Below are 24,510 nucleotides of genomic sequence, written 5' to 3' on the forward strand. Positions count from 1 at the left end.
GGGGTCACCGCCAGCCGCCGCGAGCTCCGTCCAGCCCGGCGCGCCCTCTTCATCATCGTCATTGTCATCGTCGCCGCTTGCATCATCGTCATCGGCGGGGTCGCACCTCCCGCGGCGGCACTCCTTGCCGGGCTCGCGTCTCTCGCGGTCTTCATCGTCGCTGCACGACTTGCCGGACGACGACAGCAACGACGTCGACAGCGACCACGGGAGCACCAGCAGTGGCGAGGGCAGCGCCGGCGGCCTGGGCGACGGCGATCGCACCCGTCGTCGTCGAAGCCGCAGCCGAACGCGCACGTCGCCGGCCAGTCGCACGGCGGAGCAGTTTTACACGTCGGCGCGCTGGCTCACCTCCGTGGTGAGCAATTCCTCTCTGCCCACCAGCCCAGCATCGCGCACGGGCCTGGCGCTCGCCGACCCAGACGTCGACTCCGACATGGACATGGACATGGACAACGACTCGGCTGACAAAACGCGGAGGAGGACCGAGAAGCAGCTGGACCGCGCCACCAGCGCCGACGAGGGAGTCAAGGAGGAGAAAGAGGGGCAGACCAACTGCAACCGGAGCACCGAGCTGCACTTCCGGGTGCGCAACTCGAGCAAGGTCGTCAGCGAGGAGGAGCTGGAGCAGCTGTTCCGGCCGTTCTCCTACGGCAGCGCGGTCCACGCCTTCCAATACGGCGGTGGCGGCCTCGGTACGGACTGGTCCCTTCCGGCCCCACAGTGGCTTTTGTGTCATTAACCGGCCAACGCGCTCCGAGCAGGGCTGTACGTGTGCAAGAAGCTGTGTAAGATGTTTGGGGGGCGGATGTGGGCCGAGAGCGATGGCGACGGCCCGGGGTTCTCTGTCCACTTCACGATCCGCTCCGGCTGTACGTCTCCCGTTCCCATCGCTCATTGCCCCAGTGTGCAGACCGGCTGACTTGCGGCGGTGTTGCGCTCGCATGTGTAGTGCCGCGTTGCCTGGGCCAAGCCGCAGTGGAGCCGATCACGTTCGCGGGCAGGAGGCTGCTGATATTCTTGCGTAACGCGACCAACACCCAGATCCTCAGGGGCCGCCTCGAGCACGCCGGTGCCGCCGTACGTGTTGCGCGTTGCGTTTCGTTTTTTAGTTTCGTTTTTAAGTTTCGTTTTCGTTTTCGTTTGTTTCGTTTTTTGCTTATCGCGCTGCATTCGCATTCGCTTCGCAGGTGACGGTGGCCTCGACCCGAGAAGAGTTCCTGGCCAGCCTCGACGCCAAGGACCCCAGCGGCACGAGGACAGAAGATGGGGAGGACGGTGGCCCATTCGACGCGGTGATGCTGGACGTGGCGAGCTACGGCCAGGCGGAGGTGTATCTCCTCTCGCTCGCGCAGCTCGTCCCGCTCGTCCTACTCGCCACCACCACCGAGCGCGACAGCGACCGCGTACGGGAGATGAACCTCCAGTACTCCCCCTTCCACGTCATGCACCTTCCCCTGCGCCAGGTACGATCTCAGATTAGGGCTTGGCCAAGTGGTGCGCGAGTACCGGGCTGACCAGTGCCGTGCTGGTGCGGTTGTGCAGGCGCGGTTGTTGGAGGAGGTGCAGGAGGTACTGGCGAGCTTCGACGGCGGCCAATCCACGACCGCCCACATGCGACGAGACCGCGCGTGGGACGGCTACGCCGAGGCCCAGCCGCACGGGCGCCGGGCCAGCGCGCCCATCGTCCGCCGGCCGAGACTGCCGGTCGAGGGCGACCACCCACTTGCCGCTGACCAGCAACCCACATAACATAATGGGCGAGAATGTTATGACCGCCTAGCACCAGCCAATCAAGCGCGAGGTGATGATCACGCGTCACGAGGACAACGGATTTTATTTTCTGCCAAGGACTGGTCGAGCACACCGCGGGGTCCGCTGCCGGAGTGGCCTGCGAGTGGGGTGGCGGGTGGTGTGAGCGTAGGAATTCGGGGTGTTTGGTGCTCATGATGGGTCGATAGGCGTCGTTGTAGAGCATGCGGTAGTCGGGACCCCAGTAGATGACCAGCGGGAAGCAGGAGAACAGGCAGATGGCGATGGCCTCATGCATGACCTGTGCAGAGCCGCAGCACTACTCGAAGATAGTGTCGTGGTGGCTGCCCTCCATCGCCATCGCAGCTGTGGCCCCGCAGGCGATGACGACGTCGGCTCTCTCCTTTCCTCGCTGCGCTGTCGTACGAGCTGCGAACGCCACTCACTCCCGCGCTCCTGCTGTCCGAATCGCTCTCAGTTCGTTTGTGTAGCGGGGTCTTGCGCGCGCCACATTCAAGACATTGACCGTTCTCACGTATGGCGCAGCTGAGGGTGCACTTTCGGAACGAGCGGAAGAGAGCATGCAGATGATTGACGAATCGGTCGAGCTCAAGGTGCGGCTTATCCACGACCTACTCGACTTCACCAAGATCGCGCCGCACTATCCACTTATTTTTCATTCCCTCAAAGCTTATTCATTCGTTGTGACGTGTCCAGTAATAAGCTGAAGCTGGCCGTGCAAGAGGCAGCGGTGCACGAAGTGCTCGGGCGCACTCTCCAAATCGTCGGGCACGAGATCAGCGCGAAGAAGCTCACCGTGTCGACCCACCTGCCACGCCCCTGTCGACCACATCGGCGATCCCCTCGTGCTCTACGAGCTGCTCCAGTCGTGCGTAGCGACCAAGGGCACCTACGAGGAGAAGATCGAGCAGAACGCCATCCCACGAGGTGTCCAACAAGCGCAACGAGTAGCTCGCCGGTGACATGAAGAAGGCCGACGACGCCGGTGTGGAGTACGCGATGAGCGTGGACCCGGCCTTTGCGATGGCCGAACAGATCGACGAGCTGCTCAAGGGCTGCTGGCCCTGGACGAGAAGGGCACCCAGCTCAAGGACGCGCGGGCCAAGGACCCCAGCAGGCCAGCCTTCGTCAAGAGCATGCTCGACGCGCGGCCAAGCAGCTGGGCGCTTCCAAGGGCGGCAAGCGCAGCAAGCACGTCGTGGAGGCCATCAAGCTGGGCCAGGAGGGCTTCGGCCAATTTGTTCACACTCTACTTTTGAAAGGTCTTGTCTTGTTGTTCGACTTCATGTACACGTTACGCTACCGAAGAGCGCCTTCAGGGCAGGTCGCTGAGAGAGGGCGCAGGACCTGCGTTGTTGGTTGTAGTGAGCCACTTCCCTGGTCTGAGGGGGGCAATAAAAGAGAGGGGGTTTACCAAAGTCGCTGCGCTTGGGCTTCTGGTGCTGGCGCTGGAACTTGCCCTGGTTGCTCATGTCCCCCGAGTGGCCCGTCGACGACCACCTGGCCAGACGCCCCACCGCTTCGCGTCAGGAGGAAGAAAGAGCGAAAGAGAACGAAAGCGAAGAACGAAAGAGAGAAAAGCGAAGGGGAGGGGGCACGTACGTGGTCTTGCCCTTGATGATCTGAGGCTTGGGTTCGGGCTTGGCAAGGTCTTCGAACTTGTTCTTGAGGCTTCCAGCACCCGCAGGGGCTGAGTTCACCTTTTCCACCACAATCAGAATCAAGGGGGGGGGAACGTGCTACGATCGAAGTAAAAAGACGTCAGTTGGCAGAAGTGCTCACCTTGGCTTGCTGCTTCCAGGGATTCGATTCGGCCATCTTGCTTGTCTTACAGAAGAATGCAAGAGCAACGGATGTAATTAATGATTTCACCAATTATTTCGCAAACATTTCGTTATTTCACCAAACAATCGGGAACTACTGGACCAGGTCACCTGATTGGCCGAAGTCATAACGGCGAGGATCCTGCTTTATCTTCTTCGCTCTTTCAGTTCTTCCGTTGTTTTTCTGCCCAGACAGTTTCAGTTGTTTATCTGCACCAGCACAATGCCCGGCCGCAACGTCGTAGGTTTGGTTTTGGTCGTGGCCGTCTTCTTCGTCGCCTCCGCTCTCGCCGTTCCCCAGTGGCCTCTCCAATGGTACCTTCACCTTCCACTCCACAATTAACAACTCACGAATCCAAAGAGAGAAGAACGAGAATCTAAACACCCACTCCTTTGGACCCGCACGAAACAGGCAGTCGGAGTTCAACTTCGTCAACGTGTCGAACCGCGTCCTCCTCAACTATGGCTCCGTACCCACCTCGCTAACTAATCCTTCACATATGACGGTAACTGACTTTTGATGATCTTTCACACATAGTACCACTTCAAGAGCGACGGTAAGACCACGCAGCTGCGCATCGACAACTTCAACTGCCCCGTCGGCGACCGCTCCTTCTTCTGCCGCGTCATCTTCGCCCGCGACACCAACGTGCGTGCCCCCTCTGTTTGTTGCTTTTTGTTATGTTCGTTTTAACTCCGAACCTGACACCAACGTGTGCGCTGGGGGAGCAGTGCTATCTGTACGCGCCCGAGAGGAACAACCTGTGCTGCCTCCTCGTCCCCGGCCTCCTCGCCACCGGACCCAACTGGCTCCGTACTCTCCGTTCTTTTCCATTTTTTATATTTATTTTATTTTGTTATTTTATTTAAAATTAATTCATGGTTTTATTTTTATTTCTTCTTGTTCTGAAACCTCTTCCTGTCGTCATGATCAGACAATGCGACTTTCCTGGGCATCAAGGAGTACCAGCACCAGAAGACCAACGCCTGGCTCAACGTACGTACCACCGCTTGCCAGCTCTTCGTTCGAATGACGCCTGAGAAGAGTGTTGCGGTGGGTAATATTGATCTCGCTACAATCATGTGATGACGGTGGTGGTAACGGCTGTATAGACGCCCAACAAGGACATCTACTACGAGACGCTGAAGACCAAGACGGCCGCCTCCGACCCCGTGGCCCTCGCCGACAGCTCCACGGCCCTCGAGTGGAACACCTTCCGACGCGGCGCGCAGGTGTGTACCCCTCGTTCCTTCAGTCCCACACAGCTCGCTGGTCACGCTTGCAGCCCTAACCACGCATCCCCCCCTCTGAAGAGCGATTCCCTGTTCGCCATGCCGCGCGATGGCTCCTGCCAGAAGCCCTGCCATTGTACTTCCACCCTCCTCTCGCTTCCTTTTCGTCACACCCTTTTGTTCGAATAGCTCAACACCTTTCTATATTCTCTCAACGAACTGGTGCGCAGTCAGTCGCACGGTGGAGCTGCCCCTCGTTCCCTTCATCTCCGCCCAGTAACGTTGCTGTTGTGCGCTCACACGTCGTTGAACAACTCGACTAAAGAAAGCTCTCTTTGATTTACACCCCACGCACACGCACGAGTTCGGAGCTAAAAGATTCAGGCCCACTCGCCAGAGCTGAGGGGCGGTGCGGAGGAGTGGAGCCGCTTGTGGAGGTGGAGCTCCTCGAACGGCTTCGAGTCGGAGCGCAGGAAGTAGCGCTCGTCGACCTCCTCCACTCCCTGCAGCACCCGGCCCGCCCGCCCGAGCTCCTGGTCCAGCCGCGCGGCCGCGCCCACCAGGATCACCTGCGCGCCCTCCTCGTCGAGCAGCGTGGGCGGGTTCACGGGGACGAAGGTGGTCGTCGTAGGGGCGGGCGGGGGCGACTCGGCCGGCTCCTCGGGCAGCGGTGCCAGGCCGCCCAGGTAGGCCTGCACGTCGCGCTCCACCGCGGCCGCGAGGTCGCGAGCCCGGCGGTCTTCGCCGACGTGGGGCGCCGGCGGCAGCTCGTCGGTGGGCGGCTTGAGGACCGGGTTGCGCACAACGATGTGGTAGCTGCCCTCCTTGGGTATGTTGAAGCAGCGCTGCACTTCGCCCGGCTCGTGCGGCAGCTCGAGCACGAAGGCCAGGTGCGTGTGGCGCTCGTGCTCGACGATTCCGTACACGCCCTCGCCCACGGCCCGCACCTCGGGCACCAGCTGCCGCTTCTGGCCGCCGCCGCTGCCGACGTCGGTGGTGCTCTTCTTCGTGCCGTCGCCCTCCTCCAGCACCTTGCGCACATCGTGCAGATTCCCCACCTTGGCCACCACTCCTGATTTGTCACTCTTCAGTCTTCCGCCGAAATAAAACACAGCCAAAATAAATAAAGAACAAAGATATAAAATGCAACTATGTTGAAAGCACCTAGCAGACGCTCGTGCTGGTCGATGTCGGGCAGCTTCTTGCGGGGGATGACCAGGAGGCGCTTGTGGAGCGGGAGGGTCTCTTGGTTGATCACAGCCGCCGGGCTGGGTCCCTCCTTGGTGAGCTTCACCCACTGCTTGGGCGCCACCGGGTCCTCACCCTTGGGCGACAGCAGAACGTACAGCCTGTAGCACGTCAGCGTATGCCGTGCGTGGTGTGTGGTGTGTGGTGCGTGGTATGTGGTGTGCGGTGTGTGGTGTGTGGGTGTGTGTGTGCCTGTGAGTGTGTGGTGTGGTACCGTGACACGTCATCGAGGTCGTGCGGCAGGCGATAGGGATCGTTCTCGAGGCGCGCCTTTGGCCGGTAGAAGAAGTAGACCAGCCCTGTATGCCCCCCCCCCGCGAATTTGAGTGCTCCGCCTACCATCAGGGAACAACCACAACACGTGGGTACCGGTCTCTAGAATGGCGGTGTGGCCGTGCTGGTTCTGGGTGTCTTTCTTGTGGTGCTCGCGCGAGTGCTGGTGCTTGTGCAATCTGTGCGGGGTGTAGCAGCGGGAGGGCACCCAGGCCAACACCCTCTGCTGCGATGCCACTCGACCGACCCTTCCGATGCCGCGCTGCAACATGGTCCTATACTACTACTTCACTTGCTCTTGAGAAACTTGTTGTGGCCCTGTGCGGTTGGTTTTGCACATTCACCACCCGGCCACATGAGCGCGTGCCCACAGAACATCAGAGGAGCTGGATTTCGACGAGTTTGCAAACGAATGTCAAACTTAGTAGAGAGAATGTTGAGCAACGACACCGGGTCCCGGGAGGAGCACACTGATCTGGGTGTGGTAGCCACGAAGCTCAGACAGAGAACGACCATCCCAGTTGTTCGCTACTGTAAATTGCGTTATTATTATATTGTTTTATTACCATTTTCTTATTTGACAGAAATAAAATACTGGAGTAGGCACTGGCTTGACCGAGCCAAGGCTGCAATCCGCTCCTTTTCCGCCCGGCCTGTGCTCGACTTGTCGTAGAGCGCCTGCAGCACCTCCGCGCTCGGGGTACAGCACTCGAGACCCGCGCCGTAGCTGGAGAACGGGTCCACGCCCAGCAGAGCCGCCTCGGTCAGGCGCAGGAACGTGCTCTCCACTTCGCTTCCTGTGAGGCTGCTGGTTTTGGCCCAGCCGGCGGCGCCCAACTCCAGGGCTAGCGCTTGGCCCTCCTCCGGCGACACTTGCCTCTGATGCTCCAAGTCGTTCTTCGTTCCAACTGTCAATACACACACCACACAACACATCACACCACACACACGACACACACAACGATGCTTTGTTGGTAAGCTGACGGTCACCGTCACAGGACAAGGGAAGGACTGTAACATACCAAGGATGAAGGGCATCATGTCAACATGGTCGACCAGGCTTCGCCGCGCCTCTTCGACCCAGTACTTGGCATTCTCCCACGAGCTTCGCGCGGTGATGTCGTAGATCACCAGCAGGCCGCGCGACCCTCGGTAGTACGCCCGCGTGATGCTGCGGAAACGTTCCTGGCCCGCCGTGTCCCACACTTGTGATGAAAGCAGAATCCAGGTCAGCCAAAACGCACAAGATCGAACGCGCGCGAGGGACCCCGCCAACAGAGCGAGAAAGCGAGGCTGCCAGAGGGGTGATTACCTTGCAGCTTGATGCGCTGGCCGCACATCTCAATTGTTCTGATGCCAAATTCAATGCCGATGGTGCTGGAGTATTGACGGAATTTGTCTCTCAGAAAGCGAGTGTGGAGGCAAGTCTTGCCCGCACCTGTTTTTTTGGCGAAAGAACACGAGAGTCAGCGCCATTGAATCGCCAACAGCTGCATCATCCAAGCATAGGCCTCACAATGAAGCGCACCGCTTTCGCCGATGAGGTTGAACTTGAAAATATGGTTGTAGTCCGCAGATTGATGCATTGATGGTAGAGGGCCCCAACATCCCAGGAATGCAGGCTGGAGGAAAAAGCTGATTGGGTCTAGGGGGGGGTCAAAGATAGATTTGTGATTGGGTTTAGGGGGGGTCTAGTATTGTTTTTCGATTGGGTTAGTTGGCTGATGTTGTGTGGAAATCTTGCTGGAAGGAGGGCCATGTGGGCCCACAGGGAGCTTGCCCAGACTTGCCCCAAGTGGAGCCAGAAGATGAACACATCAATGTTGCCACATCTCTTGCCATGTCTTGCAGTCACCACACCCACACAGGTGCACATGAGTGACTGGGAATGTAAATGTAAGCTGCAAAGGAAGATCCAGAAGAAGAAATGGAAGAGGAGAAAATATAATTGAGATTGAGTGAACTACACTTGGAGACAGCAGAGATCTTCAGATCCACAGCCACCGCTATCACTGTACCATCACCACGCTGGCAATAATGTAATGCACCATCTCCTGTGCAATTCTTCTTTCCCCCAATCTGACTGGCCCTCATGCCCATGTTTGCCAATTGTCATGCCCAGGCCCACCATCATGCCCACGCCCACCATTGCGCCTGCTCCCACCGTCGTGCCTGTGTCCACCGTCATGCCCACACCCACCGTCATGCCCACTCCCACCATCATGCCCGCGCCCACTGTCGTGCCTGCTCCTACTGTCGTGCCCGCGCCCACCGTCGTGCCCACACCCACCATCGTGCCTGCGCCCACCATTGTGCCTGCACCCACCGTCGTGCCTGCGCCCACCGTCGTGCCCGCACCCACCGTCATGCCTGCGCCCACCGTCGTGCCCGCGCCCACTGTTGTGCCCGCGCCCACCGTCGTGCCTGCTCCTACTGTTGTGCCCGCGCCCACCATCGTGCCCGCGCCCACCGTCGTGCCTGCTCCCACTGTCGTGCTCGCGCCCACCGTCGTGCCCGCGCCCACCATCAAGTGCGTACCGTCACCTAATCACGTGTAGGAATGCACCCTACCACACTCACACCTCACATACAATCATGTGCAGGCCCTTGTCCACCATCATGTCCTCATCTACAGTACCACCCACACCACCATCCACTGTAGCACTCAGGCCAACACCCTCGGCCACAGCCATGACCACAACCACCACCATCACAACCACATACAGACGCCTTCCCTTCATGTTCCAAGTGTATAAATGCTCATATATATGTGAATTTTTAGGCCCACATTGTTCATACCACTCAGGAAAGGGCGTGTGTTCACCCTGGCTGTGTGGCAGCTGACCAGCAAATTGTGCAGGAAAGACTTTGTCTCCTTCAAATGTGTTGGAAATGTCATCCAGCATTTGGCCCGTCACATGTGCAACAAGACAGTGGTTGGCCCTTCACCAGAGACCAGCATGTGTATCCTGGTGGAATTCTTGTTGGCTTGGTGTTACAACGTTAGTAAATGCCTTGAGACAAGCAAAGTAAGTGGCATGTTCTAGAGTTGGTTTGTGTGTATAGAAGGAATGAGGGTAGGTACTAACATACTCACAATGTGCCCTACAACAGGATGTGTTCATTGCTCTTGATGGGACAACAAAAGGCCATGATTGTTCCTTCCTAGGGGTTTGTGTTGGTGGTGTCCAAAATGGAACATGGTGGTCAGTGATGGTGGATGTGCTGGAGATGATTGAGGGGAAAACAGCAGCAGAGCAAGCTAAGAAGGTGGCGCAGATGTGGGACGACTTATGAGCATGGCAGCAGTGGCAAGGAGTGCAGGACACAGACCTTGACACCATCTGCTCCATCACCTTCAACAACACTGCAGATAATCAAGGAGTGAAAAAGGGACTCAGAGTGGCCCTTGACCAAGAGAGAGAGGAGTGGGCAAGAAGGGAGTGGCGTACAGGCCGCTGGTGGAGAAGGGCTGTGGTGATCACATCATGAGCCTGTGCATGAAGGAGTGGGAGAAGAGAGTGGTGAAGAAGGTGGGAAAGGAGTGGTGGAACCTCAAGCCAATGCAACGCCCCCACAATGTGAGGACATACCTTAATCAGTTCACCTCCACAATGTACCATCTTGCATGGCAGTTCAGTCATGAGTGGAAGGGCAAGTGGGAAGGCTTCATGCAGCAGTTCAGCATCAAGGGCAAGCCTATTCAGAGGGTCACACAAGTGCAATTTGTGAGCACTGACCAAGTTGCACACCAAGTACTAAAATGGTACACCTCACCACCACAACCACCACAACCACCACAACCACCCTCACCCCCACATGCACACCCACGCCCACGCTCACGCCCATGCCCACACCCACACCCACGCCCACATGCACACCCACACCCATGCACACACACACACCCATGCCCATGCCCACACCCACACCCACATGCACACCCACACACACATGCACACTCATGCCCACACCCACACCTACCACAACCACCACAACACCATCACCAACATTGCAGTATCACTAACCATCACTTTCCATTAGGTACCCACTGATATACCTTTGGTATCTCTCCATGCATGGGAGCTTGACACAGAAGGACCATGATGACCTGTGTGCTCTGCTCAACCCTGACGTTCTGCATATGATACAGATCAGTGCCATTGGCTTACAGGTAACTCACATGCTCACCACATCATTAGAAAATAGTCATTATTGATGTTACCTGTCACCACAGGCACTCCTTGGACTGTTCATGAAGCATCTGCCAAAAATCAACACGGTGGGGGAGTACTGTACCCATATTCAAGAGCTGCACAACACCGTCTCTGCACTCCTCACTGACCCAGCCAAAGCAGATGCCTGATCATGGTCTTGACATCTATTGCATGATGTCTGCTGACCTGCAGCGTGCCATACATCAGTTAGCAACAGAGCACCCTGATCAAGTCCCCACCAGCCCCCCTCAACTACCCTCCTTCTTCCTCTCAACATCAGCCACATCTCTATCTCCCCTCACACAAAACTCCACCACCATCACCACACCGTCCACCATCACTGCGTCCTCCACCGTCACCGCGCCCTCCACCGTTGCCGTGCCCTCCACCGTCGCCGTGCCCTCCACCATCACCGTGCCCTCCACTGTCACCATGCCCTCCACCATCACCGTGCCCTCCACTGTCTCCGTGCCCTCCACCGTTGCCGTGCCCTCCACCGTCGCCGTGCCCTCCACCATCACCGCGCCCTCCACCGTTGCCGTGCCCTCCACCATCACCACGCCCTCCACCATCACCACGCCCTCCACCATCACCATGCCCTCCACTGTCGCCGTGCCCTCCACCGTCACCGCGCCCTCCACTGTCACCATGCCCTCCACCATCACCGTGCCCTCCACTGTCTCCGTGCCCTCCACCGTCACCGTGCCCTCCACCGTTGCCGTGCCCTCCACCGTCGCCGTGCCCTCCACCATCACCGCACCGTCCACCATTGCTGCGTCCTCCACCATCATCACGCCCTCCACCATTGCTGTGCCCTCCACCGTCACTGCGCCCTCCACCATCACTGCGCCCTCCACCATCACCGCGCCCTCCACTGTCACCACGCCCTCCACAATCACAGGCCAACACAACACAAGGGTGGGACGAACCCAGAAACAGAAGCCATCTGGTCCTCCTCCTCTAGCAGCGCGGCGTGCTGTCTACGTGCGGCTCTACCTGCGTGCCATCATCAAGACCATCACAAAATTCGACAGTAACTTCCTGCGTGGGGGTGAGTACACCACCAATCCCGACCTCCACTCCCTCCACCTACATACCACTACGCGAGACATCAAGCAGATCTTTGCCAAAGTCAACTGGCTCTTCCACATGAAGAGCTACTCGTTGCGAGCAGTGACTCTCCCAGGCTTCCTTGCCATGGAGGAGGCCCCCAACAATCCAGACCTCCTGCAGGAGTATGATCAGTATGGGGTATACCCTCCCTGCCTTTCCTATTCATTGCAGGGTAGCAATGGGGCTAACGGACACCAGCTGTGCAAAGAAGCATGCGAGCTCCTTGCAGCACAGCCTACGCACGCAGAGATCCATGCTTGCAAGGCAGTCTGTTTCCTGCACCAGAAGCAAATGGAGCGGCAACAGGACCAATGGCGGAAAGAGCAGCGCCATGAAGACAGGGCTATAGTCAAGACACTGGCAAGGCATGGCATGAGGGTGCAGGGATGACTTACCAACAACATAATGTACACATTCCTTCAGGAGGTGAAGAAGCATGACTGCAAAATCCACCTTGGCAACAAGCGGCGGGCAGACCTCATTGCCAAGATTTGGGCCTATGACAGCCACACCCCCACCATACAAGAGCCAGGTGAGGATGACAAGCATGAGGAAGAGGAAGAGCAGGAGCAAGAGCAGGAAGGGCATGTACAATGACCAACTGGAGAGAGAGGAGGAAGATGGGGCTGACCACAGGGCTTGTCATGAAGAGGAAGCTGAAGAGAGTGATGGGGAGGAGGAAGAGGCTGACAACTATGATGACAATGACAACAATGACAACAAGGAGGAGGAAGGGCATACCATGCCATCTATAATGTTCAGGAGTCCCCAGCACCACCACATCATGGCACAACACTGTTCACGCGGCCTGTGTGCCTGAATTGATGCCCTTGGTGTTGAATTTCTCTCCTGCCTTCATTGCCTCTCTTCAATCTCTCTAGTGATTGTTTGCCTCTCCTTGCCCAGAAACAAGATTCACAGATTTCCATGTTTTTCTTTTTTTCTTGTTACCATTTTAGGGGAAAGAAAATTCCGAAGATTACTTCAAATGCTGTTAAAATGGGTTCCAGGGTGAGGGAAACTCATTCTTCCACTTTGCTGCCACCACCCATGCATTGAGTGCACGCTGAAATAACAGAGAAGCTGTGAAAGCTGGCCCTTGAGCTTCATGAAGAGAGGAAGAGTGCATGGATGTTGTTACCATCTGTTACTGAGATGCAAAAGCTCAAGTCTTCATCAACCACCTGTGTGTGAGGGGTGTAAAAAGCATGACCCTCAAAGTCACACGTCAGGAGCATGGCCAGCACACAGGGTCTTGAGCCAGAGTTCTTGTGTGGCACTTTCATGATATGGGTTGGTGACTTGGATGTGACCCAAATTGTCCCCACATCTCATCTTCTGCAACATCTACTATGCACACTCCCTTTTGGCGACGGCCAGCGCCATAGGATCTTCCTACCCTTCTACTCCTACGAGGTCGACTTCCATGCACACCACAAACTCAGTGTGGAGGTGCATAACCCTTGCACTGGCTCCAGCTCCAGGACATGGGTGTCTCAGTCCCACTTCACCGACATGGCCATTGCTGTGGAATATCGGGTTGTGGTCAGAAGAGGCCTTTAAGGGAGCAGTGGGGTCTGGAGTAAAATAAAATTGAGCACCATGGGGCTCAAGTGAGCAGATCAGCGCTCAAAGAATGTGCGTCAAGAAAATGGATTTAAAAAATTTCAACTATGCGGACATGACCGTCACATGCGCAGTAGAAGCTCTCGCCGGTGGTACTCCAGTGCTTGAACGCGCTCCTGGATGCGTTGCTTCCGTGCCGACGGTGGAGGTGTGTTGTGCTTGAGGACTCGTCGAAGTTGCTTGATCTCCTCCATCACCTCCATGGCTTCGTTCTTGGCGGCAATGCTTGAAGGAGAGGGGAGGATGTGCAGCGCCAGTTCCTCAAGGCGCTCGTCAAAAGTGCGTGGGCGGTGTTGTGACAGCGGAGGAGGCAGTGCGGTGATGGCTGGAAGGGTAGCAAGAAAGTCCCCCAGGTCGAAGCTGTCTTGTTGCAAAATGAGGGGAGCAGAGGATGGTACGGGTGCTGAGGAGGGCACAGAAGACAATGAGTGAAGGGAAGCAGCAGGTGTATGTCCTCAATGATGTCAGACAAGGCTCCCCTTAGCCTTGTAGCGTTTTGTGCACCCAGGATAGGTACATGCAAAGGGCTTGCCATCCGTGGGTGATGGAGGCTGAGAGGCTGTGGAGGATGATGAGTGGGATAGTGAAGAGTAAGATGAGGATGAAGAGGAGGAAGAGGAGGATGATGATGATGATGATGATGAAACTTGAGGAAAGGTAGGTGGTGAGACAAGGGGTGGTAAATGGTTGAGCTGCATGTCTTCCTTGCCTGCTTTCTCCTTCCCTTTGGCTTGTTTTGCTGATGGTGCTGAAGATGGAGGACCAGTCTGCCTCTTGGATGTTGGTTGTGTTATCTCCTGTTGATCATGCCAATCAGCAGTTGGCTGCACATGTGCACACACACACAATGGGGCACATACTGTGGGCATGTGACCAAAAACATGGTCCTGTACATGCTGAAGCAGTGTTGCCTTCAACTCACTTGACCTGCAGGGAAGCTTGTGCTCAACAAGGTATGCCTTGAGGTCTGCCATGACCACTATCACTCACATAAGAAGAGCAGCCACACACCACACTGTGGGGAAACGCACACTCTCCCACTCTATGACCTTGCACACTGTGGGCCACAGACTGGGCTGAGGCTATCTTGGGTTTGTAGGTCACTTTTTTCTTTTGTTGGGCTGCCTCTCCTCGCCTTTCTGTGCGCCACACCAGATGACCAGTTAGGGCACCACACATGTGCCAGGAAATGTTGTGTACTTGTTTCAGCCTGTGCTTGAGCTCCTTATGCTGTTGTTTGTACTGCAGGGTGTGCTTGTAGGCATCTCACTTAGCCCAGTTCCTGACACACCTGCGCCAGGTGGCTTCATGGTGGTGGTTGATCTTGAATCCAAGATGATGCAACACATCCAGAAGTGATGTGCTCCCTAACATGTAGGTGTCAGCACAGACATATGCATAAAAGGGTGAGTGGGCAAGCAGAAGGGTGAATACTTTCATTCCGCTCAAGTATCCCAGCATCAAAGAGGGGCCCATACATGACTGTCAGATTGCGCCGCTTGTCTGCTTGCTTGGCTGCTGAGCTGTTCAGAGACTTGATCTGGTTGGTATTGAATCCATGAAGGTAGCGCTGTCAATCATCAACGTAGCCCTCTATGAACACCCAAAGTGCGTCAACCGCTGCTGCATCATTGACCGGGTGCAAGTGGGGGGTTGTCTTTTGTGGCTGTGGGGCATGCAGACACTGGGTGTGGCACTCGTCCGTGGTGTGAGGCACAAACCCACGCATGTGGCTGCAGAATGCCTCTTCATTCCAGTGATACTTGACACCTGCACAACCTCCCCACACCAGCGCACACACCCACCACATGACATGATCAACACACAAGTGGTGCTGGTGTTTTACAGGTGTGCTGGCGTACCAAGTAGGAAATGAGTCTTCAGTGAGGCGCCCAGGTCTGCCAAAGCAGGGAAGTCTTCAGTAAGGTGTTCAAAGCTCTTGATGAGACCCTTCACATAGTGGTTAGGATCTTGATTGATGGTGATGTCCTTGCCAAACTGAGCTTCCATGATTGTGTGGATAGCTGAGTCCCCATCCGCAGTCACTGAGGTGAGTACAATGCCAGCCTCCTGAGTGTTCATAAGTGGGCCAGATATCAACAACAGGGCAAGCAGAAGCAGAAGTCAGTTGTGGTGCATCTACCTTGAGCCAGGCAAGCACAATCACTGAGCCATCACCTTCAGCAGTACTGGAAGTGCCTGTGTAGGTGTGGAGCTCATGCTGAGGGGCGCCAGAAGCAGTGTCCTTTTGCATGTGCTTGCAGGCAATGATTCCACCTTTGGTGTTTTCTGCAGCAATAACAAGCCAGATGGTGCTGGTTGAGCAGGGGTGCTAAGATGGGGTACTGGGACATAGGCACATACCTACTTGGGCATCCTGAGCCACAATAGTAGTGTCATTGGCATGCCAACCACGTGAGTCGTAGCGGGTGTCCATGGCGATATGTGCCCTCTCTCGGCAAAGAAGAGCAGCAAGCTTGTCTGCCATTGAGGCATTGGTCAGTGTTGTAAGAATTGGGCTGACCTGACAAAAATGTGTGGCAAAGTGATAAAAAAAATTTCAATAATTACAAGTTGAATCAGCTGAAGGAGAATGGATGGAGACTTGTACCACTTTCTTCATCAGTTGTGCAAACCCTGTCCTCTCAATGGGTAGGATCCCACCGGCAAGGGCAAATACTGCTTCGAGCCATTCAAATCCAATTCCAGCGATCCCCCACGCGACCAGGAATCGAGTGGGGGCGTCTCAACAATGAGGGTTCGAGGCCATGGGGGATGTACTTGTGAACTTGACGAAGAACTTGCAGGTCTACATTGAGCATCGAATGGTTGTGGAGAATCCTCCACCCACCTCCCGCCAATCCTCACACCGCAACGTCGCAGCCTCCATGCAGTGGGGGCACGCCATTAGCCGGAAGACCGCAGCAAACTGCTCAAGCTCAATAAAGCCAAAGCAGTGCTTGGGCTGCACCTTTGCCCTCGCTCAGGTTTGCCGCCATGGTGGAGAGGCACTTCGGCAGCTCTTGATCCGCGCCAGCTTGGCCCATCGACGTTTCCGCTCTTCCTGGCACCGTTCCTTCTCCTCTCTTGCCCGCTGCTGTTGCTCCCGCCGCTCCTTCTCTTCTCTCAATTTCTCTTCTCACTCATGACGTTGCTTCTCCTCCGCTGCTTGCCTCTCTTCATCTGCTTTTCACTTGCAGTTTTCCTTTCATCTAGCAATCTGGTTGGCGTTGTGCCTCTCCTTGTAGGCCCTGCGCACAACAGCAGGGTCAAGAAGTTGGAAATTCAACAGCTTCGCCTGCTCCTGTGCGTTGTTCATCTTGTGATACCCTCCGCGTACTGCGGCCCTGCCCCTAGGCACCACGCTTCTTCGTAACTTTTAGTACCCAAAAGTTTGGTTTTTTTGTGCACCACACAATACCACAAAATCCAGAGCAATAAAACGCACTTGGCGCATTCTTCGAGCGCTGATCTGCTCACTCGAGCCCCACGGTGCTCAATTTTATTTTACTCCAGACCCCACTGCTCCCTTAACCCTAATTCTCGCCCCTCCCTCAATCAAAGTACCACCCAGCCTGGCCACTTGTGCCCCCCTTCTCTCTCTCGAATAAAGTGTCCATACGAGGCGCGCGGCCAAACGAATGGATTCTTCACCTTGACAAGAATAGACGTTCCCATGTAGCAAGAAAACAGTGCACACACACCGCCGCTACTCGCGCCTTTTAGTGGACATAACTTTTAATTTTTTACAAGAATTTGTTTGGCCCACACACGCTACTGGCTCTCCAGCGCAGCTAGTGACTTTTCGATACCGTCGAGCCTCACTCTGATACGACGGCACTCCTGCATAACGGCGTCTAATTCTTCCTGGTTCATAGCCACGAATAAATTAACTACAACACACATACACACATACACAAGTATTTATACCTGAGCGTCCCCAGCCCCGCCGGACCCAACGCGAACGCCGCGCAGGCCGTCAGAGTGCCGTGCCGGAAGCCCGTCAGGAGGGTCGCAGCCGTCACGTACGTCCCACCGATGAGTGCGACAGCTGAAAAAAACAACACCATGCAGCAGCAACGCAAGCGCCCTCGTATTGAAGAAACAAACATCAGCGGCCTGCCCAACGAGATCTGGCTCCTCATCCTGTCGTTCGTGCCCGAGTGGCTCAACCTGCACTTTGTCTGCCGCGATTTCTACGCCATCTTCGATCGGATCTACTACGAGCCCAAACGCCGGCTCACCCCAAGGCCCGCGTTAAGGCGATCGAGAACGGCACCCATCGGTTCATCGAGCTCGCAGGAACTATCCGCCCCAGCAACCTCGACCTACTGCGCTGGGCTCGATGGGCAATCGGAGAAGCCTCTCGCATTCGGGACTCACGAGGATCCTGGTGAAGGGCATCGCATTGAACGATGCAAGGAGGGCAGATTTCGTGGCCTTTTGGGAGATGGGCTGGCCACAATATATCGATTTCGATTTCGACGACATATAATAAAACCATCCGTGGTTAGTTGGATTGTTGAACAGCTAGCGCACTGCTTGGGCATGTTGGGCCATAATGAGACAGAGCGCAAGCAACGTGAGGCCAAGGCCAGAGCATCGCAACACTCGCGAGAAGAAGCGTGGCCGCGTTGTGTGAGGTTGTTGACGCCTTTGTTGTGTTTCGAAAAGTGAGACTTGGTTTTGCGTCCCACGGTTGCCCAACAGCGGCCTATTGGTGCGATACTCCGGGCCAATAGCCACAATGTTGATTGTATACTGCAGATCCTCTATAGTGTCTAGAAGATTAAGCACAGGTACAAGGTACAAGATCGGTCTTGTTGAAGACTGGACAAGTAAGGTTCACGCCTGCAGGAACAACGCGGAGACCGAGCGCGAGGCCGCCAGGAAGAAGCCCGTGGCGACCGAGGCCGACGAGCCATCGCCATCGCTGTTGGCGCCAGCAGAGTTGGCCTGGGTGCCGTACTCGACGAAGCCCACGCTGGGCTTGCTCGCTCGCGCGTAGCCTGATCACCACCATCACAATGAATTGCAAGAACAGGAGAAAGTCTTGGAATCGCGAGCCATCGTCATCACCACAGTTGTGGGTGGGTGGTGGATGTACCGTTGTAGTCGGTTTGGACGCTAGCCAGAGCAACACCAACGCCGCGAGCCGGCGACGAGGCTCCCTGATGGCCGGCGCACGAGTTGTGAGATGTTGAGGCGTGTCAGCGCAGTAAAAGGAAGTAATACTAAAGTGATTGGTACCAGGTAAAAGTCGGTCAAGGGCGAGCCGATGGTGGGAAGGCGGCCACTGGCGAAGTTGATGAGCGTCGAATTGACGGCCAGCGATGTTCTCGTGCCCGACGTGTCGGTACAGTTGGTCGGAATGCTGATAGAAATGCACTTAGTCAGCACTGCCGCTGCACAAATGGAGGATTGGTACCGGTGGCTGGGTTGGTGCGTACGTGTTAACTCCGACCCAGACATTGTTGGAAATGGTCCACCCGCTTCTCTGTCCAGCTGCATAGCGTGCAAGATTTAGGTCGTGGCTGGCTGATGGGAGTGATGGGAGCGCGTACACATGCAAGTCCACGAGGGCTTGAGGGAAGCAAAGAGATGGTCGACCACATCAGTTCGATTGGTGAGCAAATGAATAAATAAATAGATAAAGATATGCGAGATAATGCGAATGTGGGTACCTTGGTCCAGATCAGGTTGTTCCTAAACTCGTTGCCCGACGACACGACGTTCCTTTGCTGCGGCCAGGTGAAGGGTCCGATCTGATTGTGGTGTAAAAAAACAAATCAATTCGGCATCGAAGTGAGTGTGTGCGCAGCGCCATGTGACGTGCGATGGCGTACTCCGGTGGCGTTCGGGTTCCAGATGGTGTTGTAGTAGATGCGCACATTGTTCACCCAGTTCTGAAGTCCAGCGCATCGCTGTGTTTAGGGCTGGAACTCAGGCACAGCTTGAAAGACGACGACGTACAGTGCCAACGTAAAAGTTGGAGATGCCATTGGTGCCAACGAGCAGGTTGTTCTTGATGGTCACATTGAAGCTTGGTTGCGGATTGGCCTGGATTTGAAGGCCCGCAACACCGTCAGCAGACATTTGAAAAATGTGAACGCAGCCACACAGTCGTACCATCCAAGTTTCGGCTCCTACGAGGATGCCGGTCGCCGGCCAGGTGTAGGTCGTGGTGCGGTAGTAGAAGGGGTTCTTGGAGTAGATGTAGTTGCTGTCGATCACCACACCGTCCGCGTTGTCCACATCTGTGTCGAGGTTGTGGGGAGGGGTTGAGCATGGTGGTGGAATCATTATGCACAAACCAGATGGGCACGTACAGATGTTGACAGAGTAGGTGTCGTAGACCACGTTGTGCCTAACAATACAGCCGGACACCTGGATGAAAGAGAGACAAACAGTGCGTCGCACCGAAGTGAGTTGATTTCGAATCCTAAAAGGCGGCAAGCTGAAATCAAATGGGACCTGAATGCAGTCGATGCCCTCGCCCCAGCTGTTGTAGACCTTGTTGTATTCGATCAGCCAGTTCTTAAGAGGCTTGCCTGAGCACGAGTTACTCCTGCGCGGGTGTGATTGTTGTTGTGTTGTAACGTCAGTCACACATACACACAGCAAAGGACTTGGGGCTGCGGCGGGGAGCATACGAGACAACTTGCGCCCAGGACCCGTATTTGCCAGCATAGTTTTGCATGCATCCATTGTAGACCGTGTTGTTGCGGAGCACCACGTTGTCACCACAGCCTCCGATTCCTCTGCAACCAACCAACTTCAGAATGGGCATGAAGTTGTGTGGGCTGAGAGGCAAAGATGTCGTGATTGTTTTGATGCCTTGCGTTCTAGGAAGTACCTGATCTGTACGTCATGCACCAGGCAGTTCTGGACCACAGTGTCACTATTGTAATAGAACGAAATACCTGTTTATATATGCAGAAGGAAGCAATGTGTTTAGAAAGACAGATGAATTTTCAGCCAAATGGAGGTGTGCTTACCGGACTGAGTCGAGTTGCGGACGATGATGTTGTCCAATATGATGAAGTGACAAATGTTGAGTCTCACGAGCCCCTGTGGAGTTGTGAAAATGGTTGTTAGGTCCGAAAGATTCCTGAGGTGGCGAGGGTCAAGGTGGGCCGACGAACCTGCCAGTCGCCAGGGGTCGCGGTGGTGCCATCAACAATGGCGCGCGTGCCGGGATAGCTGGTGATGGTGATCGGTTTGTCCTTCGTGCCCTGTGGGATGTTGGAATTCAACATGGTCAATCAACCTTAGGTCATCATTTCAGGTGGTCCGAACAACGTGAACGTACATTGATGTTCTGCAGGGTCTGCACCTTGGTGAACGTCCCTGCGAAATGAACACATGAGAGAAGCGAGATCATTGGCAAGAGTGGATTAAACGCCCAACACAAGACCCCATATCAGCCCTACAGTACCGCGCATGTAGACGATGTCGCCCGGCTTGACCTTGTAGCTGTAGATGGCGTCGAGCGAGGTGAAGTTGCCCTTCCCGCTCTCATCCACCACCCATGTTGTCTGCAGATGCACCACACACCCCCAAGTTGAGCGTCTTTTGCATGAGCCGATTGCACAAGTACCACCAACAGCACCCCTGAAGTTGACGGGAAATATACCGCTTGCGCGTATTGGACCAGTAGGAGACACAGGGCCAGCAGCGCAAAGCCGAGGCCAGAGTACCGCATCCCTTGCGAGAAGAATGGCTGCATCACTGTTGTTGTAGTTAACTGTAAGAAGCTCGGGTGAGGTCTGTGTCTGGTGTCGCAGTGTCTTTTAGGGTGTTTCGGTGGCCCAGGAGGTGGTATTGGGTAGCCCAAGATGATGGGGATTGGCGCAAGGGATCCGGTCGATCTCCGCCCCACTCCCGCGATTGGTTGGTGCCGATCCTAGGATCACAACAGCAATCGGCGGTATCATCCTTTCGGCTCTTTGGCTGAAGCCAATAAAATTTAATTCACGCCACGTCGTGCTGACTGTCTGCCGAATCGCGAATCGGCCAAAAGTCGAAAAAAAGGCGGATTTGGTTGAATCGAGCAATATTTTGCCAATCGTTTTCATATATATTTGAGATTAATTCCGGGAGTCCAATCGGGGCTCAGCCGAAAAGAAAATAGAAAGAAATCAGAAAAACATGACCCTGCTGCCTAAATGTGAGGCACTTGGAAACTGTTGTGGAGGGTCAAAGTTGTGTACTTTTTCGGGCAATTGCAAGCAATCGCAGTCGATCTCTGCTTTGCTTCCTTCACACATTATCCCACATTCCCAAATTGTGCGCATGCTTCAGAATCAACACGCCGACGGACACGTCGTCATCACCCTCGACAATGCGGTAGCCCGCCGCACGCGCCCTCGCCGCCTCCGATCCGATCAAAAAGATGCGCTGGAGCGTCCTCAGCATGTCGAAGTTCAGATCTGTGCCGCCGTCGTTGTGCTAGCCAGGATTAGGGTCCCGGTTTCGTCGTATCTCGCGAGCGCCGACAACAACAACACTTAAAAAACAGCACATGCATGGTGTCCGATGCCGGCCGAAGAGATCGCCGCCGCCGCCACGCAGCTGCCGCCGACGCCGACGCAACCTCGCTCCACTTTCTGGAAGAGGTGTTGCACTATCTCATCTCCTCCCTCGATAGACAGATTTTAGGCCAATGCCAGTGGACAGCGTTTTATTAGGGCAACGCCCCGCATTTTAAAGTGGACAGCGTTTTAGGGCAACTTTGTTGGTTCTTTTTGTCGGCGCCCTGACATTTTCCAGTGTGCGGAGGATAGCCACAAGCTCAGACCAACTACACACTCGCGAGCATGCAGGCCTGCTTCAAGTGGTTGGCTGTGGTGGTGATGATTGTGTGCGCGCTCTGCGCCGCCTCGAATGGAGCCGAACTGTTTTTAGCTCGGTACCAAGACAGCGGATGTTCAGTCCTCGCGGAGAACTACCAGGTCCAGCCTGACGGGAACTGCACGCCAAGCCAACCCTACGACTACGAAAGCGTCTTCTATTCGTTCGCCACTGACGTCGCCAACGCCACAGCTGCCAAGTAAGTGTTAATAAGAGATATCAGAGATCAGTTCTCGCCTTGAAGGTTGTTTATTAACCTCATTTGGTTATGGGTATAGGTATCGCTACGCTTGTGACTCCCAGTGTGAGGACTGCCTGGCTCAAGGGACGACAGTCTTCGGACACTGCAACTCTATCTTTTCAGCATTCGGTTATTCGGCGATCTGGCGCGCTCAGCCTGCCAAGTTGCAGGTCGAGTTCTTCTCTGACGCACGATGCACCACTCTCCTGCCCGAGCTGAGCGGTGCCTTCGCCAGTGGTGTGTGCATGGCCAGCAAAGAGCTGAACTACAACTCGCGCTACTCCTTGGTGAATGGAGAGAAGGGACAACCGCTGGTCCTGTATGGCCTTGGATGCCCCCGCACTACCTGTTCTTTTTGCTACCCATATGGCCAGGCTCAACTCAACACCTGCTTCCAAGTCGGTATGATATACTTGCCGCCGCACATGTTCCAATATCACTACCCTTGAGTGACCATTCTTCATCTTCTTGACACGAATCAATCAACTAACACCAACTTCAGCCCCCTGGCGCAGATGGGCAAAGGTGAGCATCGTAAACTGAACCACTGCGGCGACGACATGCGACTCCGGCGGACGATGGACGACATGCGACTCCCAACATGCGACATCCTCCTTCCCTTGTTTCCCTTCTGCTCCCTTCGAGGGTTGACCAACTATGACTTTTTCGCCTTTGTCGGCTCAGAGCTGGGGGGGCTGTTTCTTGCTGGAGGAGACCAGCTCGGTGAAAACGTTGGGTACGGCCTTACCAAAAGCGACAGGGACAAAGTTGGGGGGTGGTGTTTTATTTACCCCAGAGGCCATGAAATTGTCAAACACCTTTCTCACCACTTCGTCGTTGCATCCGCCACCCACCACAACCGAGAGCGACCCCTTGGCTTGCTTGACGTTGGACATGCAGGCCTTCCCCTTCACGATGAGCTTGGCATCCTTGTCGATTTCACAGTTGTTGTCCATGTGAATCCACTTGGCTGCTGTCAGGCATAAGACAGAAAAACACACAAGTGTAAAAGGCCAACACCACAACCATGCAGCAGTCCAACACCAAGCACGCCCGCACCAACACCAACTCCTCTCACACCTGCAAAACCCTGACCTTCAAGACCTCTGACAACCAACACTTCCCCATCAATGTCTCCAAGGGCAGGCACACAGCAACACACTACCTGATGCTCCTCAGATCAGATCACATCATCAATGTCAATCTGACCACCACCAATTTCCAACCCCTTCAACTGGCTCTTTCAATGTTGGACCCCAACAACAAGACCCCCAACCTCATTGTCTGTGCTGCCCTCATGTCAAGTGTCCATCCAATCACCAGATGGCTCAAACAATGTTGCCCAATTGCCCAATCATTGGGCATCAACAACATCACAAAGCATCCAGAGCACATCATTGGTGGTGATCTCATGCCATCTGGACAACACCAATGTGCATGTGGCCCCAAGATCCCTGGCCAAAAGAAGGGAGAAAATCATGAAAAGAAGCTTGTTGGGCACCTTGTCCATTCTCTCACAAAAGCCAACAATGGAAGGTGACACAAGTCAGATTATGGCGCTTCCACCCGCTCTGGATGGTCTTTGGAACGCCGCCACTGTGTTCAAAGGATCTTCTCTTGTCACTCACCCCATGTTCACGCCACCTCCACGACCAAGTCATCACCTACCTCCAGCATGTGACCATCCAGATCAATTGGTTGGCAAATCTGGATAAATTGGCGATAATCCCCAGTTTTGTCATGCATCTGCACATGGATCACATAGACAGCAACCACTGGACCAGCCAAAAGATGCCGCCCAGGCTTGTATCACTAGATATCAGCATACAATCACACAAAGGGATCACCAAGGCCATCCACAGGTCACACCTCAAACAGATCATGCTGAGGATCCAAGATCCCATTTCATCATCGCCGCAGGTGATCTTGCCCAAGATCATTGCCACGACAAGAACGCACTCCGTCTGCATCAAGTGCCAACACATCATCCACAAGGAATGCTGTATGGCCTGCTTGTGGTGCATTGTCAACTGGCACAAGGGCATACCCATCAATCGATGGTGGTGCAGGAGGTGGTGATGTGAGTGACCAATTGTAATAACACGTAAAATCA

General features: G+C 55.2%; 14 protein-coding genes across 14 annotated transcripts in view; 7 read left to right on the forward strand and 7 right to left on the reverse strand.

The window, feature by feature from the left end:
• The window catches only part of ACA1_076390 (GAF domain containing serine/threonine kinase), a gene marked incomplete at both ends in the record, with an annotated part of 9,837 nt that extends 8,085 nt beyond the window's left edge, over positions 1 to 1,752 (forward strand). Inside the window, 5 exons of the mRNA XM_004335751.1 lie at positions 35 to 695; positions 765 to 872; positions 953 to 1,080; positions 1,191 to 1,466; positions 1,546 to 1,752. Coding sequence (XP_004335799.1) covers positions 35 to 695; positions 765 to 872; positions 953 to 1,080; positions 1,191 to 1,466; positions 1,546 to 1,752 — 1,380 coding nt within the window. The remainder of the gene's footprint in view (positions 1 to 34; positions 696 to 764; positions 873 to 952; positions 1,081 to 1,190; positions 1,467 to 1,545) is intronic.
• A 581-nt stretch (positions 1,753 to 2,333) lies between these two features.
• Positions 2,334 to 2,735, forward strand: ACA1_076400 (uncharacterized protein; the record flags this gene model as incomplete). The annotated part of the gene is made up of 2 exons (XM_004335752.1): positions 2,334 to 2,366; positions 2,502 to 2,735. The coding sequence occupies 2 exons, from the start codon at positions 2,334 to 2,336 to the stop codon at positions 2,733 to 2,735; spliced, it is 267 nt and encodes an 88-aa protein (XP_004335800.1).
• A 353-nt stretch (positions 2,736 to 3,088) lies between these two features.
• ACA1_076410 (uncharacterized protein) lies at positions 3,089 to 3,591 on the reverse strand (the record flags this gene model as incomplete). The annotated part of the gene is made up of 4 exons (XM_004335753.1): positions 3,089 to 3,150; positions 3,188 to 3,273; positions 3,376 to 3,473; positions 3,556 to 3,591. The coding sequence occupies 4 exons, from the start codon at positions 3,589 to 3,591 to the stop codon at positions 3,089 to 3,091; spliced, it is 282 nt and encodes a 93-aa protein (XP_004335801.1).
• Positions 3,592 to 3,819: 228 nt separating this feature from the next.
• Positions 3,820 to 5,109, forward strand: ACA1_076420 (uncharacterized protein; the record flags this gene model as incomplete). The annotated part of the gene is made up of 8 exons (XM_004335754.1): positions 3,820 to 3,911; positions 4,009 to 4,066; positions 4,135 to 4,245; positions 4,329 to 4,410; positions 4,532 to 4,593; positions 4,710 to 4,829; positions 4,911 to 4,965; positions 5,060 to 5,109. 8 exons carry the CDS (start codon positions 3,820 to 3,822, stop codon positions 5,107 to 5,109), a joined length of 630 nt encoding a protein of 209 aa, XP_004335802.1.
• A 100-nt stretch (positions 5,110 to 5,209) lies between these two features.
• Positions 5,210 to 6,621, reverse strand: ACA1_076430 (uncharacterized protein; the record flags this gene model as incomplete). The annotated part of the gene is made up of 4 exons (XM_004335755.1): positions 5,210 to 5,901; positions 5,994 to 6,178; positions 6,292 to 6,376; positions 6,447 to 6,621. The coding sequence occupies 4 exons, from the start codon at positions 6,619 to 6,621 to the stop codon at positions 5,210 to 5,212; spliced, it is 1,137 nt and encodes a 378-aa protein (XP_004335803.1).
• A 302-nt stretch (positions 6,622 to 6,923) lies between these two features.
• ACA1_076440 (Ras subfamily protein) lies at positions 6,924 to 7,936 on the reverse strand (the record flags this gene model as incomplete). Its single annotated transcript, XM_004335756.1, has 4 exons — positions 6,924 to 7,258; positions 7,373 to 7,555; positions 7,663 to 7,788; positions 7,879 to 7,936. The coding sequence occupies 4 exons, from the start codon at positions 7,934 to 7,936 to the stop codon at positions 6,924 to 6,926; spliced, it is 702 nt and encodes a 233-aa protein (XP_004335804.1).
• Positions 7,937 to 8,482: 546 nt separating this feature from the next.
• Positions 8,483 to 8,908, forward strand: ACA1_076450 (uncharacterized protein; the record flags this gene model as incomplete). Its single annotated transcript, XM_004335757.1, has 1 exon — positions 8,483 to 8,908. One exon carries the CDS (start codon positions 8,483 to 8,485, stop codon positions 8,906 to 8,908), a length of 426 nt encoding a protein of 141 aa, XP_004335805.1.
• Positions 8,909 to 9,838: 930 nt separating this feature from the next.
• On the forward strand, positions 9,839 to 10,713 carry ACA1_076460 (uncharacterized protein; the record flags this gene model as incomplete). The annotated part of the gene is made up of 3 exons (XM_004335758.1): positions 9,839 to 9,966; positions 9,991 to 10,078; positions 10,585 to 10,713. The coding sequence occupies 3 exons, from the start codon at positions 9,839 to 9,841 to the stop codon at positions 10,711 to 10,713; spliced, it is 345 nt and encodes a 114-aa protein (XP_004335806.1).
• A 99-nt stretch (positions 10,714 to 10,812) lies between these two features.
• ACA1_076470 (uncharacterized protein) lies at positions 10,813 to 11,424 on the reverse strand (the record flags this gene model as incomplete). The annotated part of the gene is made up of 1 exon (XM_004335759.1): positions 10,813 to 11,424. The coding sequence occupies one exon, from the start codon at positions 11,422 to 11,424 to the stop codon at positions 10,813 to 10,815; it is 612 nt and encodes a 203-aa protein (XP_004335807.1).
• A 3,452-nt stretch (positions 11,425 to 14,876) lies between these two features.
• ACA1_076480 (uncharacterized protein) lies at positions 14,877 to 15,313 on the reverse strand (the record flags this gene model as incomplete). The annotated part of the gene is made up of 2 exons (XM_004335760.1): positions 14,877 to 15,073; positions 15,166 to 15,313. The coding sequence occupies 2 exons, from the start codon at positions 15,311 to 15,313 to the stop codon at positions 14,877 to 14,879; spliced, it is 345 nt and encodes a 114-aa protein (XP_004335808.1).
• Positions 15,314 to 17,371: 2,058 nt separating this feature from the next.
• Positions 17,372 to 17,798, forward strand: ACA1_076490 (Fbox domain containing protein; the record flags this gene model as incomplete). Its single annotated transcript, XM_004335761.1, has 2 exons — positions 17,372 to 17,559; positions 17,606 to 17,798. The coding sequence occupies 2 exons, from the start codon at positions 17,372 to 17,374 to the stop codon at positions 17,796 to 17,798; spliced, it is 381 nt and encodes a 126-aa protein (XP_004335809.1).
• A 350-nt stretch (positions 17,799 to 18,148) lies between these two features.
• ACA1_076500 (uncharacterized protein) lies at positions 18,149 to 21,032 on the reverse strand (the record flags this gene model as incomplete). Its single annotated transcript, XM_004335762.1, has 17 exons — positions 18,149 to 18,312; positions 18,411 to 18,474; positions 18,554 to 18,677; positions 18,754 to 18,800; positions 18,988 to 19,068; positions 19,150 to 19,227; positions 19,277 to 19,363; positions 19,433 to 19,560; positions 19,633 to 19,690; positions 19,778 to 19,871; positions 19,957 to 20,064; positions 20,160 to 20,226; positions 20,302 to 20,374; positions 20,449 to 20,538; positions 20,616 to 20,653; positions 20,742 to 20,841; positions 20,940 to 21,032. The coding sequence occupies 17 exons, from the start codon at positions 21,030 to 21,032 to the stop codon at positions 18,149 to 18,151; spliced, it is 1,494 nt and encodes a 497-aa protein (XP_004335810.1).
• Positions 21,033 to 22,122: 1,090 nt separating this feature from the next.
• On the forward strand, positions 22,123 to 22,926 carry ACA1_076510 (uncharacterized protein; the record flags this gene model as incomplete). Its single annotated transcript, XM_004335763.1, has 3 exons — positions 22,123 to 22,355; positions 22,435 to 22,799; positions 22,913 to 22,926. The coding sequence occupies 3 exons, from the start codon at positions 22,123 to 22,125 to the stop codon at positions 22,924 to 22,926; spliced, it is 612 nt and encodes a 203-aa protein (XP_004335811.1).
• Positions 22,927 to 23,077: 151 nt separating this feature from the next.
• On the reverse strand, positions 23,078 to 23,353 carry ACA1_076520 (uncharacterized protein; the record flags this gene model as incomplete). Its single annotated transcript, XM_004335764.1, has 2 exons — positions 23,078 to 23,140; positions 23,189 to 23,353. The coding sequence occupies 2 exons, from the start codon at positions 23,351 to 23,353 to the stop codon at positions 23,078 to 23,080; spliced, it is 228 nt and encodes a 75-aa protein (XP_004335812.1).
• Positions 23,354 to 24,510: the final 1,157 nt, after the last annotated feature.

The sequence above is a fragment of the Acanthamoeba castellanii genome (genome assembly GCF_000313135.1).
Source record: "Acanthamoeba castellanii str. Neff unplaced genomic scaffold scf7180000084612, whole genome shotgun sequence".
NCBI classification, from domain to species: Eukaryota; Discosea; order Longamoebia; family Acanthamoebidae; genus Acanthamoeba; species Acanthamoeba castellanii.